This window comes from Haplochromis burtoni, unplaced genomic scaffold, assembly GCF_018398535.1.
Source record: "Haplochromis burtoni strain Fernald_Lab_line unplaced genomic scaffold, NCSU_Asbu1 Contig_131, whole genome shotgun sequence".
Classification (NCBI taxonomy): Eukaryota; Metazoa; Chordata; class Actinopteri; order Cichliformes; family Cichlidae; genus Haplochromis; species Haplochromis burtoni.
The window spans coordinates 115,012-135,338 of record NW_024582492.1 but is presented as its reverse complement, the minus strand read 5'-3'; the positions used below and the strand labels follow the sequence as shown (position 1 = coordinate 135,338).

General features: G+C 40.9%; 1 protein-coding gene across 3 annotated transcripts in view; it reads right to left on the bottom strand.

Moving 5' to 3' along the window:
* Positions 1 to 20,327, bottom strand: part of iqsec3a (IQ motif and Sec7 domain ArfGEF 3a) — a 123,315-nt gene that overhangs the window by 47,086 nt on the left and 55,902 nt on the right. For 2 of the 3 annotated variants that reach the window (XM_014336138.2, XM_005930283.3), the window contains exons 3-4: positions 13,258 to 13,900; positions 3,418 to 4,715 (exon numbers count right to left, since the gene is read on the bottom strand). In XM_014336138.2, coding sequence (XP_014191624.2) covers positions 3,418 to 4,715; positions 13,258 to 13,900 — 1,941 coding nt within the window. The remainder of the gene's footprint in view (positions 1 to 3,417; positions 4,716 to 13,257; positions 13,901 to 20,327) is intronic. The other variant, XM_042224179.1, reaches the window with a different exon arrangement.

The following is a 20,327-nucleotide window of genomic DNA, read 5'->3' as shown; positions in this document are numbered from 1 at the left end:
GCAAGCTGGGCCTCCTCTGAGGTCCAATCAATACTTTCACTACAACAGAATGTATGCGCGGGGAAAAGTGAAATAAGGGCATGTCTAACTGAGCCGTATTAAGCTGAGAAGTCATGCATCCAAAAGAGAAATCTACTCAGGAATCTGTCATTAATGTCACACATCCTCCTGTCTCCTCTTTGCACATTTCCCTGTTGAAGACTTTCTACCAGCTCCCTTGTGTGATGGCAGTGTCCTTGGCACACACTCTCCTCACATAATGGAGTCATTGTCATTCCAGCCACACACAAGGTGGAAACTTTATCAAGTGGTCTTTCTCTCAAGCTTTTCCCTGCGCTACCTTTTTGTGTCTCTTTCAGTTCCTCTCTGTTGCTTTTGCACTACATTTCCATCACTCACTTGTCTTGCCTTTTTATTCTAGTATGCACACATACAAACACACACACGCACGCATGCACGCATGCACGCATGCACACACCAATGTTTGGAATTTCCTCTGTTTAATTTACTTTCTACACCAACACTTCTTGCTCCCCTTGGAAAGGTGATGCATTGACCCCCCGCTGCAAGACAAACACAGACCAGTGCACACTCACTGTTTACACTACCCAGTTGGATGCATATTTGTAAGCCTTTTCTGTCTGCATGATCAAGCAATACCTAAAGTTTTAGCCCAAAGCAAACAGCCCTATTTAAGATGCAAAGGATACAACAGCAAAGGTATTAGAAGAAGGATACGAACTGGTGGAACTAATAAGCCACAAGCCCGATTTCCCTGCCTCTCCCTACCTTTTTTTTTTTGCTCCTAATTCATCATTCTATCTCTCTCTTTCCTCTCAGCCAATTTATTAAAAGTCAGCTTATCTTTCGAGGTGTTTGATCAAAAGACGATGACTGAAAGGCTACACAAGCTGCGCTCAAAAGGCACAGAGGCTTGTAATCAAACTGGGGGCTGCCATTAAACACTCAGTATCTCAACTGAGCAAACAGATAAATCCTACATCCAGTCTTTTTTCTGCCACTCCACATGCATGTCAGACTAAAACTATCAAAGCAGACATGTTTGAAAAACTGGATTAAATGTACGTAGCATATCCTACATTCAAAGCCCACCTTTATTGTAACTGGATCTAGCAGGAACACTTTCTACACATAAATAACAGCTTGCCTTATTCACCTGGAATTATATCTATATTGGATTAATCTGCATAATTTATTTGCCAGTGCAGGAAGTGTCAAAGAGGCAATGGGTGGCTGCCATGTTGCATTTTAATGCTAAGAAGACTAAAGGTTGGATTCTTTTGTCACCTGTTTTTAAAATAATGTCGGCCAAAGTCTTCCAGACGCTTCCTCGGGTGTTTTAGTTGCTTAATTCAAGGTACCACACATAGATATTAATAGAAAGGATTTTAAAAACATTGGCACTGGCATTAGAAATGTGTTTACACAGAATGTGTTCCGGGTTTCCACTGAATCAAGCAAAATTGTAGCTCAGGAAAAATAGTTTTTCAGAGGCTTTTAATGTTAATAGTCAGGTGGATTTTCTCATCATAAAAAATGGTCATCAAATTTGGATATATATTGATGTATGAGTTTTAACAGAAACATAATAGAAAGTTGTAAAACAAAAAAAACTAAAACAATTTTAGTTGCAAAGCCATAGCTACATCTAAATCATTTTCACAATGCATTGTTGTCTTGCTCTCTTTACATTGGAGCAATGTCATCCTAAAAAACACCAGTCACTATAGAAAAATTTCAAATACTTGATAAAGGTGATCACTCACCTCTAAGTAGACTAGCACTACCTCTTGACCCTTTTACTATGAGTGTCAGGTAATTGGGTTTTTCCTTTAATTTGTCACCAATCACAATATTAATGTGTTCTTGTGATGTCTGCTGTTAATCAAAAAGTCAAAGATAAAACGAAATAGTATCTAAATACTAAATAGTATCATTTCTAGCATCGTTTTTTGCTTTCTAAATTTTGGATATTTCCCACATTGGTATTCCTTCTGTGCTCACTCTTCACTAAGAGCACAGCTCGTTCCTTCTCTTGTTTTCATCGTCTCATTCCAGCATTGAGTCAAAGTTAATTGGCTTTATTGTGCACATTTATGGTGCTGCAGAGCTTGGCATTATAAGAAAAAAGATAATGTGTGTTTATGAGCTCCAATCTCGCAAATATGTGTGACATGGCCTAACTGGGTGAATATCCTCACAAAATCTCACACCCAAGGGAGAAGAGTGTATTTTCCTTCAGTGCAAGATATTTTGGAAAGCGTGTAGAGCTTCTACAGAAATGGCTGAGGTGGCAGAGAGAAAAATCCAATCCTGCTCGGGCTGAAATGTTAACAAATTTTTCATCCCAGTTCCCAAGGTACTGGTTCACACAATGCTGAAGGAACTTTTAATTACATTCGCAACTCGCAGAAGAATGACTAATGAGAATTTTAGGCTTTGTGGATCGCTGCCATTATTTTGGGGGATTCATCCTTCATGCATTCCAACTGTTACCCAGCAACTCAATCAGCGGTTGAGCTGAGCTTGCTACACGAGTCCAGTTCATTTATTAGAATATGTGGGGTGTTTAGGCCCTTTAGGGTATGCTCTGGGTGAAAGGATAATAGACCATATGGTAAATTTCTCTATTTATTAATGCCTTTCAAGTCTGCTGTTGGGTACTTAGCACACAGGGGTCATGTGGTTCCAGACATTTTAAAATGGGATTGCATAGTGGCGCACAAATTAAATATGGGATATTCATTTCCCCTGGTTTGCTGACATTAGCTTTAACTTAAATTCTTCATATGTAAACTTTGTTTATGATTAAATGTTTCAGTAATTAATTTACTGGTGGTTGGATGTCACCAAGCACACATCTCCAGGGTTCATTGTTTTGTTTTACTTAATACATAAACACAAGTGCATTCCCCATGCACTGCACTGTTACCTTGGTAACATTTTTTTCTTTCTATCTATCACTGCCATATAACCACCTTGCCCCTGTCTGCAGGGCATTTTGGGAAGTTTTTATCTTGTTTTGACTTTGTCACTCTTCACTAGACAGCGAGGGGAACTGGATTCAGAATGAGAGAAAAGGTGCAACACCCCAGACATAAATAAGCTTTCAGAGCACATTTTGTTTTCTTTTTTTTTTTCTTCTTCTGCTGACTTTATGAAGGCACGCAGGAAAATGCAACAGAAGTTGCAAATGTGGTTGCAGTATGAATACCATACTGTGTTAATATAGTGTTAATATTGGCAATAACTTGAGCACATCTGAAAAGAACTATATAACAGTTCACTAATTCAAAAACTATAAATTATACTGAGATTTCATCAACAAACTGGCAGCTGATTTTAATTTCTGTTGCCATAGAACTACAAGCACTAATGAATGAATCTGCTACTCACACATTGAAGAGGTTGAGGCCGATGCGGTAGAGGCGTTTCCTCATGACGTCTGTGGACAGAGTGGGTGATTTACAGCTAGCGGGGTTCTCACAGTGGTAGCGTGGCAGGCTGAGGATCATAGCCTGCAATGCTTCCTTGGACGACGCCTCGGACGTTGAGCGTGCCTCCGTCGATGTGCTGCTGCTGCTCATCTGCTCTGAGCTATTGTCTGCTGTCTCAGAGCCACATCTCTTAACATCCAAAGGCTCCACCGCAGGAGAGCTACCCAGCACTATAGTCTCCTGTGGTGGAGGGGCCACAGTTGGTTCTCTTGGTGGTGGCGGTACCACCACAACAACCTCCTCTGGGCTTTGGGGGAATGCCATCTTATCCAGAGGGGTCAGAGGAGGTTGCTCCATCTCCCCAAGCTCTTCTTCAGAAGGAGGTGGCGCAGGGAATTCAACATCCTGCTCGCTGCCTTCTATCTCTGATTCTGGTGGTGGTGGAGGCTCCTGGGGTGGGGGTGGGAGTTCTTTGGGCTCTGCTAGGATGTCTGCAGGTGGAGGAGGGGGTTCTTGTGAAGGACCGGGTGGGATAGGGGCTGGTGCAGAATTTGCTGTCGTGGAAGTGGTGGTGACAGTGCTGGAGGTTCCTTCTTGTTGGGTGCCACTGTTGAGGGTGACAGAAGTGGATGATTCCCTAACTGAAGATGAAACGCGGAAGTTCTGACTGTCAAACTGCACCGTCACATCTCGAAACGCCATCATCAGCTTGCTTGCATTCCTTGAGAGGTCGGTTGGGTCTACGGAGCCCTGATGAATTACAGAGTCTCGCACGTCCCCACCCGCGCCTTCTCCACCACCTCCAACCCCTGCTGCCGCTGCTGCCGCTGCTGCGCTAAAGGAATCGGCACTGAACTGATAGTTGCCGCCTTCTTGGAGTGAACACATGGTCTTCAGACTCCAGTTGCTGAGTGCATCATCTATAGACTTTGCTAATGACTGGACCTGCTCAGTGAAGGAGTCTTCCAGGTCAGTTAGGGTGCCACCAACCGTGGCAGGCAAAGATGGTGAGCGTACCAGTGGGATGCCTGCCAGGTTACAGCCTTCTGCCAGGGCCCGTTCAGCAGAGAAACCCTCCGTATTTTGCACACGGACCTTGCGCAGGGAGATGCGTCGAGGCAGTCGACTCTCCAGAAGTGAATTGCGGATCTTCTCAAAGTTTTTGCTGAGCTGGTACTGGCGGAAGGCAGTCTGGATCTTGCAGGCAGCACGGCGGGAGATGAGGTGTCCGCCGTATTTGTGCTCTAACATTTCGATCTAAAGAAAATGGAAAGAGACATACAGAGCGAAAATAAATTGGTGAAACATTTCTTTTGTGTCAGTGATAGTAAAAGTGAGGACAGCAATTATTAAGACCAAATATGAGAGTCATAGTTGTATAATAATTTTTAAAACTGCAACGAATACAAGATACATGCAAATAGGTAAAAGAGTATTATTATAATTCGATGTTTTTTTGTAAGTGTGCAATGCATATAGGCGTGCATTGGTGGAATACTAGTCACACGGAGATTTAAAGAAAAAATAAGTTAATTTAGTTGGAAAAAGAAAAAAAACATTGCCTATTTTTAGATACTAAAGATCAGCAAATCTAAATAATATTGTCATGGTTCAGTAAATGTATTTTCCATGCTGGTTTTGTTATGTATCCTGAATCTGTAACCACACTAATAGCTGAGTCATGGCATCCAGCTATTTCTTCAGCAAACAGAGCTCATAATCTACATGAAGTCCATAGAGAAGTCTTCCACACAACCTTAAATTGTCTGAAACAGAACAGGCCGTTAATCTTGCCTGTGAAAAATTGCTCAAATGCTGTGGGAAATAGATAGAGATGTAATATAGCCTTCCTCATCTGACAGCAGCTCAAACACTAGATGAAACCTCTTTGAGTTTCCCAGAACAATCAGGGTGTGGGTATCTTTGGAAGTGCCTAGAAAGAGCGCTTATCTTTCAAAGTCCTTTTCATTCGCACCAAATCAATGAATATAATTCTGTTGCTCATCTTACTTTATCAAGGGCATTAATGTGGAAAAGATTTCAGCTTTGAAAGAACAGCACCACCGTTTTACAAACAGAACTAGCACGATTTTTGTGAAAGTCTCATTCATGGTGAACGTTTGCCTTGCAGGGACTGAAACACCTACAAAAAACATTGAAAGACTCACCACTTACTCTCATGAGTGAGTGGGTGACTCTTTCAAAAAACAAACAAAAAAAAACAAACACTCAAGACATTTCTACACATGCACTGCAGCCCTGAACTTTTCTAGACACGAAGCTGCGTGTGAGAACACAAGTGTCTCTGTCACTTCACTAGAACAAAGTCCGTGTGACGTCTGATGGAGTCCACGTCGGCATTGTAGCAGCTAATCGCCTGGTGGATTCACAACAAATACATCCTGCCTGCTGCACGCTCCATCAAGCTTGTCTAAACAAAACTGAATACTTCCAGGACTGAGAACGTAGCTGAAGTTCGGCTGCATGCCAGAAAGGACAGCTGAGGACAATGTCCTGAAGCGATTCTCCTGACTGGAGGTTATGAGTCAACGGCTGCAGATGGGCTACCTTTCAGTCATGTCTGTGAAGCTGGGACGTCAGTTACACCAGAACCAATTTAGTATCCAGACTGGTGAATGAAAGGGTGAACAAGAAACTCAGGCTACCTCTTTGCCTCGATTCAACTACAAACAAATCCTACCTTGGTCAAATGACTTAACAGCAATATAATTTTATGCAAAATAAGAAGTGGAAAACTGTTTTCCATAAAAAAAGAGTTATAGTCCATCACTAAGAAACACAACGAATACATAAATGTTCAAAATATTTTGCATGAAAATGTACTTTATAAAAAGCAAAGTATTCATCTGAGAAAATTCACATCTTTGCTTTTTCCTCCTTTGATTCTCTTACGAATTTAGAGCTGAACTCTTATATCAGAGTGATGTGTACAAGAGGATAAATTTGGTCCGTACAAAATAACCTTCCTGTCAATTCAAATGCAATTGAGTGAATGGTTACTGCAGCTAAGAAGGATCAAATTGTGACTTTCAGCTGCTAATCTGCTTTCCTTTTAGTCCTGGACAAAGTCACCAAACCAACAGACTTCTGCAAAAGAAAAAAAAACACTGATAGGCTGTAATGGCTGTAGGGTTTGCAATTTTTGATAAGTGGTTAATTCAGCAAGATGCAGCCTCTGTCATTGTCATTGGAGGAACCGAATCACATACAAAGCTCTTTAGAATAGTGGAATGACACTGAAAATCCACCTTATCTACTCCATTTACATTTCACTGCAGAGCCTCTGTGAGCAAAGTGAAACGTACTGAGAATATTAAGGTGGAGTTTGAATAGGATGCTGGTTCACAGCTCTACTGTATCTGCTGATGGCGACTTCTCAGTGGCTGTCATCCCTTGCAGACCAGTCAAACTCAGCCTGAATATTCATCGTTTTTTAATCTGGATTGTTCTGTGCTGCATGCACTCTTAATACGACAAGACGTTATCACCATGACTGTGCGGAAACTAAAATAGAGATTGTGTAGTCTTTTTTTTTTATAAGACAGGCGCTGAGGTAATATGATTGACCTCGTTACTCGCAGAGGTGTCCCTCATCAAAACAAATTCTGCAGAGTTCCACTGCAGGGGTGCCCTTGAATGCGCAAAAAAGGGCTGTCAGCTTGGCTGCATTTGATTAAATGTAGCAGTCGAGCTTGTTTGTTTTGGCTTCCGCGTAAGCTGGGTCGGGGATGATGAATAAAGCATTTGGGTCACGTTGCTTTCGTTATTAGAGTGCGTATCTGATACACTGTGCCATTCAGATGGAATTACAGCTACAGACGAGCTGGAACATGATGGATGGAGGAAGAAAGTGAGGAAAGTAGACAGGATTTGATGGCAGCTCTAACGAGGATTGTGTTGGAACTGCAAATGCTGTGTACCACTTTCACTGGACAGTCCAGTCAAAAGTGCAAAGTGCATGTTTTCAGAACACAGTGCACAGTGCTTCTGTCTGTGTTACCTGTTTTATTTCATCTCTAAGGACCCATCAGACCCAGTAGAAGATGGACCTTTGCAGATTTAGCAACTCTGTCCTTGACCTTCTATGTTAACACTAGTCCAGCTTGGTTTATGGGTACTGAAGCGTACTGGTGTGGCTCTGCACATATGTCAGAGTGTTACATTCTTCCTCATAAGTTTATTTCTCAGTAGTAATGTGAAGGTAGAGCATAGATGTAGGTGGTACTTGTGTCTTGTTTAACTGCACTGCATAAATATTAAGTTCTTAGAACTATGACTTGAATTCAAAAAGTCTAAAACCTTCAACCTTTTCTTTCTGCCAGTTGGACAAACCATCGTTAATTTGGAGTCAAGTTTCGTGACACAGAGAAAATGTTTTTGATGTGTCTTCCAAAGCCAGCTTGTTGGCTCACTGGTGCAGAGAGTAGCATGCAGTGGGCTTTTAACTCACAGCGACTGCCTGCTGTGTCCATTAATGTTACTATAAGACCAGTTACAGTGATGCAAAATGGTTCACTTGGTGACGATTGCACTGGGGAATCTAATAAATTCCAGTTTACTGCTCAGTCAGCAATTGCAGCAAAATATTCAGGAAACTCTGATTTCTTCGTGTGTTAATAAATCCTTAGCTGTCATTTAAAGGGCTGCATGCTAATCCACTGCAAATGTAATGCATGTGGTAAAGTAAAAAAAGAATGGAAGAAAGGTATAGAAAGAGGTGTTGAGACAGATGACCGTGTCAAGAATGGCATTGCTGAAAATCTTCCCCATTAGACCTCTGTCACTTCTACCTCTGATCACTTCACTAAGCGCTGATGGAGGGAGAGATTATTCTGGAGACACAGTGGTCTGAGAAAACGGTGATGGCACCACTCTCTCACACCACGTCTCTAAATCGATTCTGACGGAGAGATCAGCACCATGCTGACCTCATGTTCCCCTCTGAATGAGGCACACAAAAATGGAGAAAAGCTATGCAACACAAAGCGGTGCCACAATGCAGAATACGCAGAATAAAATTAGAGTGTGCAATAACAGATTTTACTTGAACTTTGAGGTGAACAAAAAGAAGAGAAGGGGTATGTAAATATTTGAAGTCAAGGACACGGTCTCTAATCCTCTTGAAGTCAAATAGACGACCCATAACAAACAGGGGGTTTAATAGAGGTTTAGCACATTAAGACAATGATCTTACTTAAACACAAGTGCGAATTCAAAATGCAAATTTCAAATATTTTTGGGCTGCGGAGGCAGAGACGGGTTCTCGGCTTCAGATGCTATGGGGATGATAGATATCTTGGTTTGAAATACTTTCTCTGTCTATACATGAAATATTAATACCCAGGGGCTTTGGAAAAGGAATATGTTTTAGTCTGAAAATTTCTGCTTCAAATAGAAATGTCTCAAAACCGAAAGGTCAACTAAAGGTGCAGTACACAGCTTTTTTGTTTTGTTTTGTTTTTACTGGTTGCAAATAAATGGCAGTTGTTGCCATTTAGAGTCAAGTGCCATGATTACTATCTCCACCTCCTTCTACGGTATCATTATCACAAATGGCCTCTTAGAAAAGCCTCATCTATATTCAACTTGTGACATTTAAACCTAATTGTAAAACTATATATGTGAAGGCTTCTTAAAGAATACCGATTACCTTGATAATCAAAAATTAGTTAACCTCACTTATTCATTCCTGCAGAACGTTGAAGACAGCTTTGACTAAAATGCTTTCTAAACACCTTTTTTCAGTGGTAACATTTATCTCCTTTTTATCCACTCAGTTTTTGGGAATCACTCTTATTTGCTTCCTTTCATCTATGAGGCAATATTAGTTTAGCTTAGCTCGGCTTTTTCTGAACACAAAATGTGCTGAACTGTACCTGTAAAGCTAAGTAATGTCATAGACTTGTAAAATACTACCCACCCTGAGATTAAATACTGCCTTTTTTACAGTCCCTATAAATCAAACAGCCCTAAAATACTGATTCGTCGAGTTTTGTCCTTAAACGTGCAGGCACAGATTGAGCTGTGTGAACAAAACTGCAGATGATCTTTTCACATGCTGCAGAAATAAGGGGTGGAAATTCAAACCATGATTATTAGCTTTCATGCTCATGCACAGTCTTACAGCGCAGAAACATCTGCATGATTAATGAGATGATTATATAACAGCAAAACTGGGACACAACTAATGCTGACTGTATGAGTAAATGAGGATGACAATAGAAAAGTCTTGATGTCATCAGAGGATGGAAATCTTTTTAGCTCATGCGTCCTTGACCAAAGTCATTTACAGAAAAAGCTCAGCGGTGACTAAATTTTAATGCAGACACTATCTTAAGTTAATAGAAAAAGAGAATTACACTGATGGGCCTTGGCCAAACAAAAACTGCAAGGAAAAAGTCCCAGCGTGGCCGAAATCAGATGTAATCCACTGCTGCGGACATCTGCAGAACAATACCCCCCTAAAATTCTAAATTTTGCATGAGCTGTTTAAAGAGAAGAAAAGTGATCATCTTATTGTGGAATGAAAAAAAAACTATAAACCCTAACCTGGGCTTTGTGAGATACATAACATGCATTTGCACTTTTTAGTGTATTTATGAGTGAAGGCAGCCCATCAAATCCATTTTCAGTGCTCTTTTTGATTCTTGGGAAATATGAACTGCTGAAGCAGATATTAGCAGCAGCTACTGAGCAGAAGTAAAGGTCACATCACCTCATTATAAAACAAAGTGCTGTGCATTCTGCATGAGTTGTTTACTTCTTCAAGACCTCTCCATTTTATGAGCAACTTAAAGTACACACAGTTGTGTGTGACTAGGATTGTAGCTAGAAGAGTTTAAATTGACAAAATTAACTGAAAGGGCAGAGAGCAAATGTTTGGAGACTATATTCCCCGCCCTTCTATGTGCACACATGGGAAACCAGCAGAGCTGTAGCAAGAACCCCCAGGTAACACAGCAGAACAAGCAGGTGTAAGTGTAGAGCAAGCATCAGTGACAACAGATATGACACCGATTAAGTCAGACAGCATGAAAATGCCAAGCCTGAGTGGAGCAGGGTTGCAAAGGGGCTTGCAGGTATGCAGCAACTTTAGGCAGGCAACGCAAAAGGCTCATCTTATATGAGTGAGCTATGAGCAAAACAAATATAATGTACATTTCCATGTAAGTGTATGTATTATTACATGGATTGACTAGTATTTAAATTTAAACCATTATGTATTTAAATTTAACCCTATTTAGAGAGAAAAAGTAATAGGGGGATCTGGAGGTTGAACGCTAAACTAAAGTGAGTTAATGCTCAAATACTTCATCATGAGGTCCTTCCCCAGTTATCAAGGTATCGCCCCACAGATCCAATTACTCTGACATTGATCTGGAGATCCATCAAGCCCCCTGCACCCCAGGTTGTACAGATAGAAGATCAATCTAGCTGATCACGTATCTCAAGCCTTGTTGACAGGGAGATAGCAGGAAAGGGGGACCTTCAGATGTAAGATTAAAAGAGAGAAAATGGAAGTGAGAAGGAGACGTTAAGGTTAAAAGAATCAAGAGCCTCAATTAGAGAAGTGACAACTGAGGAAATGCAATCAAAACTGAATGAAATGGAGCTGACAGAGAGCGAATATGGAAAAACTATCCAGCTCAGACATATTAGTTTCAGTGGCTTGGAATGAATGCTTTGCTGGCTTATCTGGCAGTTTTCTGTGTGTTCTTCTCACTCTGCGAATTTAAATATGTATTGGCAGAGAAGGACACAATCTAAAAGACATCTCCCCTGTCACCTGTGAGCAAATTTCCTTTCACAGTGTGTCACTGGTTATCTGACTGTGAGAAACACTTAACACTAGAGTGACCATGTTTACTGATTGTTCTGGGTTATTGATTAAGCGCAGCCAAGTGTGCCGCACAGCACTTACAGGGACAGTAATATAAGTCAAGACTTGAGGGACCGAGGTGTACCTTGAAAAGAAACAAATTGAACCAAGGGACTCGGAATACCTGGAAAAAATACCTGCATGACGTACATTACAGTGGCTCAAGTCTGACAAGTTTCTGCTTGAAATACAGAGGATCCCAGCGAAATTAGTATTGCACATTAATATAGGGAAGCAATTTGAAAAGGAAACTCGGAAAAACGAATAGATTTGGGGGGCCTGGATATAGTTTACACTTGATATTACAACTTCCACAAGGCAGTTTAAAGGAGTCTTGGATGGCTTTCTTTCAAAATCATAACTTCAAATCTGGATTCACATTCAAAACACAGATTCTACTACTGCAGCTCTTTTTTGCTCATTTGTTTGTTTTCTTTTAGCAGAAAGGGAGTGCTTAGCTAGTTAGCAGTAGGAAGCTGGGTGAGCAAGATCTCTCTACAGTGTTACTTGCTTCATACATTACACCTTGACACACCAAAACTGGAGCACATGTGAAGTGTGTTAATGCAGTTATTGTTTATATAGCTCTGTTAAAATGGCGCAAAAAAAGACCAGATCCACAAACACGGCTTGAGAAGTGCACTTCACCTTAGCAGATGGTGAAGCCTAGCCAACAGCCAGCCCACTGACCACGCCCCTAATGATGCATCAGTAACTTCAAGCCCTAATAATTTAACAAGTTAGCTATGAAAACGTCCATCCCCAGTACAACTGTCGTGAAACGGAAAATTAACTAGAGAGACAACAGAATATACGGCTGTAAACAGGTTTATTTTAGCTTTAAAGTTGGCCATGCTTTTATCAGCATCTATAGTTACTGACTCTCTTTGAAAGGCTGTAAATAAACAGCAGTTTATGGAAATGCATTTTTCAGCCCTCAAGGGTGCTTTTCTTACAGGCTGAATCTAAAATGGATCAAAAATTCAGTGGAGGGCCCTTTTACATAATCAATCCAGCACAAAAACGGTGAGGAGCCCCTCAGGTAGGGGCCTTACCTGCCATCTTACCTTGTCGAAGCTCGATGGACTGAAGAATGTTGTTTAGATGGATGATAATGAAAATTAATGTTTGATGGCTCTTGATGATTATGTAATGTAGATGATATCTAAGCTCCTGATGAACAGCGTGATAAGAACACAGACACGAGAACATGAAAATGCACGTAGAAAAACAGTCACTTTTTACAGTTCAGGACAAAGTCAGTTTAACTCGCTGCAATGAAATGTGCTTTTATTCTCCACAAATGTTAAGGCTTTTCACCATCCACTGATTAATATAAAGCATTAGAAAATATACAAATTTTAAGGAGTCATGCAAATACAAACTTGCATTTTGTGACATTGTTTTTACTTCAACTTTGATGGGTAATTGTGCATCCTTGCTAGAATAGTAAAGCAGCCTGCACCTGAAAACTGTTTAGTGTATTCTCAGAAAATCACAGTTTGAAAAAACAATCCGGTTTTGGTGATGAAGACAACTGAGGATGTCAATGAAGTGATGACATGGCATTGATGATGATGGTTTATGATAATGGAGAAAAGGAAATATTTTTGACAGCCCATAAGCGCTAATAGGGATCAATACATCGAACGAACAAAAACATAAATGAACAAATTTTAAAAATTAAAATAAAATTAAAAAGTCAGACACCAGCTTTGACCACAAACCACCTGACCTTCTCTTCAGACAAAAAAAAACGAAACACCACAAAAATGTCAGACCACAGGACGTACAATACACACAAGCCAAGCTACTGCACCTCCTGCCCTCCCCCTCCCCCTCCCAAACACAACACACCAACACTCAACCCGCCCCCTCCCAACCCCAACACAACCCTACCTGCTTATTTTTGAGGTCAAGCGAGAGCTCATAGTCAGAGGCGGCGGAGTGCGAGCCGGCCCCGTTGCGCTGCACCCTCAAGGGCGAGGCTGTGTGGTGCAGACTGGCTCTCCTCCCCGGGCCACCTCCTTTTGCTCCTCCCCCTTCCTCGTCCTCTTCCTCCTGTGCTGCTTCACCCTCGCGTGGCTTGGCCTGCGCCTCCTCTACCTCTTGCTTTGTCTTTGCCTCCACAACTTCTTCTGACTCTTGATTCTCTTTCTCTGCAACCGTCTGCTCCTCTCGGCAAGGCGAAGGGGCTTTAGGGGCTTCCTGTGGGGCCGCCTCGCTCAGAGCCTTGACTTGCGGCTGAGGCTCGGGCTCTGGTGCAGGCTGGGCTTTCGGCTCAGGTTCTGGCTGAGGTTTGACTTCGGGTTGGGGTTGGGGTTGGGGTTGAGGTTGAGGTTGAATCTGCGGTTGAGGCTCAGTCTGTGGTTGGGGCTGTGCTGGCTGAGTCTGTGGCTGAGTCTCTTGCTGCTGTTGTTGGGGCTGCGGTTGCAGTTCGGGTTGTGGCTGTAGCTGTGGCTGTGACTGGGCCTCACTCTGCAGCTCTCCTTCTCCTCCCTTCCCTTCCTGAACCATAGACGAGTCTGGAGAAAGGTCATCGCTGCAGAAAGGAGGAGAAAATGCAGAGTGAGGTGTCTGCTGCATCCGTGGTGAGCTCTGACCTCTTCTCCAGGCTGCCTGGGTTAGTGGTAAGATGTTGACCCTTTCTCTTTTTTTTCTTTTTTGTGCCTCATCACTCAACAGTTCATCTGTCTGCCTGCTCTGTTATGAATGCCTTTCTTGTCTGTCTAGACACTGACAGACAATGAAAACCAGGAAAACATAAAGCACAGAGCAGCTTATAAAACCACAGTGTACAAAAGTAAAAAAAAAAAAGAAAGAAAAAGATCAAGGCATTACTTCTTACAGCAAAATCTTTAGAAGAGAAAATGTGAAAAAAACAAGATAGTTAACAGCCAATAGTGACACACGCTCCCACACACACAGACGTAGGGGGGACAGTCATGCAGCCAAAACAAATGTCACTAAATGTGTGCCTGCTTGTGTGAATACTTGTATGTTGGAGTGTACTGGAGGTGTCGTTTTACACGTTAAAACAAAAAGAGGTGTAATAGGCATGTAATATACAGGAACAAATAATATATTTATATACTTTTTGTCCACATAGCAAATACCAGCTGTTTCTCTAATCATCCAATGTGTTTGAAGACATTTTGATCTAACTGACATCACCTTGAGAGCAGTTTTCAATGCTCCCTTGTCAGCTGATAGAAGAACATGACTAAGCAGTCATGTTAGTGGCTCAGTAAGGCTGCACTTAATCTGCCAGTATCATTTATCAGGAGTGCTTGTCAGACGGTCAAGAAGCTTCTGAAACACCTTTCCGTCACATCCTGATAACCGAGGCATTGGGATGTTCAAATGGAAATGCACACACACTGGCATCTGTGTTGAAGATAAAAGTAAGCATGGTTTAAACTGCTCTCACTGCCAATTTTTCTTTCTTTCAGTTGGACTATTTCTGCCACTTTTAGACGTACAAAAAAGTGCCTTCAAGAAAAAAAAAGTGATATTGACCACAAACCCAGCTGTGTAGAGTGTAGCTCTTATTTTAGCACACGTGCCTTTAAACACATGGGACTGACTAATCTTTGATTACATATTGATGAAGCTTGAAAGACATTTCAACGTCTCCGTTTATTATAAGAACAACATGTATCAGCAGATTTTCCTGAAAGACTTACTTTGAATTTGTGCCGGTTTTGCACACCAGCTAAAAGTAACTGTGATAACAAGATAAGACTCCCCCCCCCCCCACCCCCGTTATTGGATTTGGTGATAAGAATTGAATCACTGAGCATAAAATCACCACTTTTCATGCAGAACTTCAGAAGAAAGTCAACACGATTTTTCTTCAGAGGAAGACAAAGGGCAACAACAACAATAAACTTTTAGTTTGTGTCTTAAGTTGTCTGTCTAAAAAAAGCCTTCATTGATAATAGCATACTTATATATGCATTTCTGCTAATGTAGAGACGTTATAATTAAAAAAAAACGATCCTTGAATGGCGACAAACCTGTTCTGCTAATATTTAATATATATATATATATATATATATATATATATGGCAGCACATAGGCTTGACAAAAAAGTATTCTGGTAATGGGTATAGCTAGGTCTGCTACTTCTAAAATAGAGCTTATATGAGCAATGAATAATGAAGAGGGAAAGTGTGCTTCTTCAACATTCAGCTGCAGGTGAGCTTTTTCTCATGCAGAAAATAGACCTGCCTGGAAAAAACAGAAGACTTCTTTTAGGGGAAGAGAGCCTGCCATGATCCCTGCTTACAATGTTTCCTTTCATTGTTATGAATCTAAATGTAGTCGTCCCGATTTGCATTTTGCTAGAGCCCCCGTTATGGTGAGAGATATTAAGACAACCAACAGGCGGCATGCAGCTGGATTAAAGTCAGATTCCGATAAAAGGAACAAAAAAAAAGAAGGAACAGGTGATCAAAGGGAATTATTTTTGAAGAGGCACAAATAACCATGAAAAACGAACGCATATATATATATGCAGTTTTCCTGCTGCTCTGTCTTTCCCAGGTAAGGGGATTGAGCTGTTCTATGTATCAAAGTGACTGACAAGGCAAGGACAAGGTCTGGATGCTTCCTCTCATTTCCCAGTTTTTCCACATGTCAGTTCTGAAGATGGATGAGCGCAGTGGCCTCCATGCTTTTCATCCAGAATACAATTATAGTGTCCACTGACATCTCCTGCTCTCACTGCCGTGATTGTGAACAGGCCGGTACAGTGGTGTGACGCGAGTTTGGGGCCGTCTGCTAATGCTGCATGCTGGGCTACAACCGCTAATATCACTCTCATAGAAAGGGAATCTCCACTTGTGTAAAATAAAAAGACAATCCATGCACCTCAAACAATCTGAATGAAATTCAGTACAGTTTTATAACATTTAGAAGGTAAAAGAAGGCAAAATACTATACAATGTACAGGTGTTAAATTGAATCGGGATGCATGAGAGAGTAGTTTTCCTTTGACTTATTTTGCAGTATTACAAAGTCTGGAAACATCTCTATGAATATATGCATGTCTTTATATTTAAGGACAGGCCCTTTGTTTCTGTACTGCATGAAGTAATAGTACAGAAGTCAGCAAAATGTACTTACTGCATCAAAGGAAAATAAGATATTCTACAGAGAGCTTGGTGACTGATATATTATCATACTCTACACTCTCTTACAGAATATAAAGTACCATATTGTTCCTTCAGAGGTACAATGGCTTGTCACTAGAGCTGTATCCCCCTAAGGTACTCCTTTTCTACCCTTGACAGGCTGTTTGTATCTCACAGAAACCGATCTTAAAGCTCCGGTGTCAATTTTGCACCTTAATGCTACAGCACAAAAATGAACCTGGATACAGGAGTGTGCATTCTATTCTTCTTTTGTGTATATCATTCTTTAATCAATACTCATTCAGATTCTTGGAAACGAACTCACAGCTGTATAGCACTTTCCTTGTCTTATACAGCACTCAAAGCTTTATCACATGTGCAACTACAGCCAACTTAAACTATTTAGCATAACATGGATGTCATTGGACAGACACATGGATAAACACCACTTGGCACAGGGAAAACACCAACTTCTATCTAACTTATCTAACTTAAATGAATAAGAAAACTGGAAAGCCATAAAATCTCCAAGTACAAAATGTTTTGTAATTTCTGCCTGGGAAAAGTACAGGAGTTACCTTGAACTCTGGTCACTAGGGTACATTTGTATAGAAACTGGACAGAAACTGACTTTTGCTGTACCCTTATTTCTAAGAGTGCTTATCAGGTTACTTAATTGTTAATATTGTGTGTCAAAAGTACTAGTAGCCCGGTGACACCCTCCAAAGAGTTAAAAGATAAATCTGAGATGTAGGGATGGGTACTGGTATCCGGTACCATACATAAACGGTAGTAACCAGACCGAAAAGCAGCGCACATTTTGGTGCTTTATTTCTGTGCTTTTTTTTCCTGAGATGTCATACACTTTGGATTCTAGCCAATCATTTTACCTTTCCAAGGATAGTAGGCGGGCCCAGGTACGTACGTTCTTTTAGAGCAGAGCTACAAATTAAAAATGCCCAAGGTGAAGCCGTCAAAAGTCTTGCTGTACTTCACAGCAAAAGATGCAAACTCAGCAGCCTGCCACAAGTGCTTTAAGGTGATACTGTGCAAAGGAGGTAACACCTCGAATCTGATGAAGTTAAACTTTGATCACAAGCTAAAAAGGTCAAACACCACAGGTATCATATAGTTTTTGAGATTCATTAGAAATCTTAGCCAGATGACTCCACAGGCTCATCACAGTGTGGCAATATCCACATTATGGAAGAGTGTCTCTATCCCACTTACAGCTTCGGTATGAGAAACAGGGCAATTCTTCTGTTCATGATAAGAGGCCAAATGAAAGAAAATGTCTGAAATGCAAGAATACCAATCAGGTAGGTGCGGGTTGTCTCTGTTCCAAATGGACTATTTTATTTCAGTTTATGATAGCTCACATACAGCCCATATTCTGAAACAATGATTCTCTAGATATCAATTATTGTTTCCATTTAAATGTTAATTACCTGGGCACCCTGCAAGATTTATTCATGTTTTCCAATAAAAATTGACCTTCAAGTACTCAAGGTATAGTTTAAATTGGACCTTTTCATTTCATCTCAATATTCATTTATCTTTTTCTAATCTTCCATTTCCATCACTGGAAAGTTATTAGATTGGTTAATTAGTCTAATTCCTTGCTTTACTTAGACTAATTTAATTACGGCATTTTGGGGCGATTTTCCACCTATAGTTTATTTACTCTGGTCCGAATAGTTGATGGGTTTGCAAACTTGTGGCTTTTCCCCATGGTTTGTTGTGTTTTTACACAGCGAAAAATCCAAGTGTACCCCAAGCAAATAAAAATGCGTCACTACACATCAAGTTAGACTATTCAGTTCTTTTATTGCAGAAGCGTCTGGGGCAGGAGCAATAAAAGTAAATACTGGAAGAAGGTGTTGTACCTGCAATATAGGAGAACATGGAGAATTTAGGTTCATTTCACAGCTAGTTGCTAGACCATACAGACCTTTGCGCATCTATAGTACCTTGCTGCATTACATTAAAGCATATGTGGCTATGGGAAGTTTTGGGAACTGCACCGAGACCACCTCCTCAAAAGGGTCTCGGTGCACTTGCTCAAATGCGATTACCGTGTTAAATGGACTAAACACAGCAGGTATGAAAACACCCTTAATAAAAGATACAAAAGCAGGTCCATCACCATGCTTTCACCTTCTCGCGTTAATGTTGTGAATTTAATTACGGTGATGCTTCCCAACAAAAAGGTAAAATAATAAGATAGGAAAAATGACATCAGTAAGTCCCATCAGCGTGTGCCCCTAAAGCATCAAAGTTCTTTTGGCCTCATGGCAATCTTAGTTTCCCTCTAAAAAGCCTCCTGAGTGGCTCAGAAGCAGCTGTGCTCCATTTCTGAGTCCTAGCAAAGGAACATCAAGGAGATGCATTTTGGAGATGCTGCTCCACTGATATCCATTATTTCTGCTGTTAGGTAAAAGGGAGCAAAAGGGCAGCGGCAAAGAAATCTGTGTTCTTCCAACACGAAGCAACACTGACTGCAGGCAACATGGAAGTATATCAGGTTTTAAAGTCCAGGGTATCGGTAATTCATTCACATTGGCTGCCACATCTAAGATGTAAGCAAAAAGGAGCACATGCATTTGGAAGATGTAAAATTATTTAAGTTAAATGGAAGAGAATAATCTGGGGGTACTTTTTCTATTAAAGCATGGTATTTTTAGTTTCAGGCTGAGATGAAGAACAATTAAAGGAACTGTCACTTTTTGGAAATACCCATTTGCTAAGCAGTTTTAAAGTTTTTATACATAAAATTTTGTAGGGATAAAACAAATGAGATATCTGGCGATTCTGTGAGCACTAGAAGTTTTCCTATGTCTGTGCTCAACTTCTCTAACCAGCTTTTGTGATGTTTCAGATCAGCTGAAGTGTGAAACTAAAGTAAAATACTGAAAAAAAACTCACTGAAAAGCCTTCAGCTAATCCAAAATGCTGCAGCAAGAGTGCTGACAGGGACTAGAAAGAGAGAACATATTTCTCCTGGTTTGGCTTCCCTTCATTGGCTTCCTGTTAAATCCAGAATTGAATTCAAAATCCTGCTTCTCACATACAAGGTCTTAAATAATCAGGCCCCATCTTATCTTAATGACCTTGTAGTACCATATCACCCTATTAGAGCACTTCGCTCTCGCTCTGCAGGCCTACTTGTTGTTCCTAGAGTATTTAAAAGTAGAATGGGAGGGAGAGCCTTCAGTTTTCAGGCCCCTCTTCTGTGGAACCAGCTTCCAGTTTGGATTCGGGAGACAGACACTATCTCTACTTTTAAGATTAGGCTTAAAACTTTCCTTTTTGCTAAAGCATATAGTTAGGGCTGGACCAGGTGACCCTGAATCCTCCCTTAGTTATGCTCCAATAGACGTAGGCTGCCGGGGGATTCCCATGATGCATTGAGTTTTTCCTTTCCAGTCACCTTTCTCACTCACTATGTATTAACAGACCTAGCTGCAACGAATCATATCTGTTATTAACCTCTGTCTCTCTTCCACAGCATGTCTTTATCCTGTCTTCCTTCTCTCACCCCAACCGGTCGCAGCAGATGGCCGCCCCTCCCTGAGCCTGGTTCTCCCGGAGGTTCCTTCCTGTTAAAAGGGAGTTTTTCCTTCCCACTGTTGCCAAAGTGCTTGCTCATAGGGGGTCATATGATTGTTGGGTTTTTCTCTGTATCTATGAAGCGCCTTGAGGCGACTTTTGTTGTGATTTGGCGCTATATAAATAAAATTGAATTGAATTGAATTGAAAATTTTAAAGTGTAGCTGCTATAGTCTGCAAACTATTACACTGCTGTATATAGAATGTACGCTTTGCAATTCA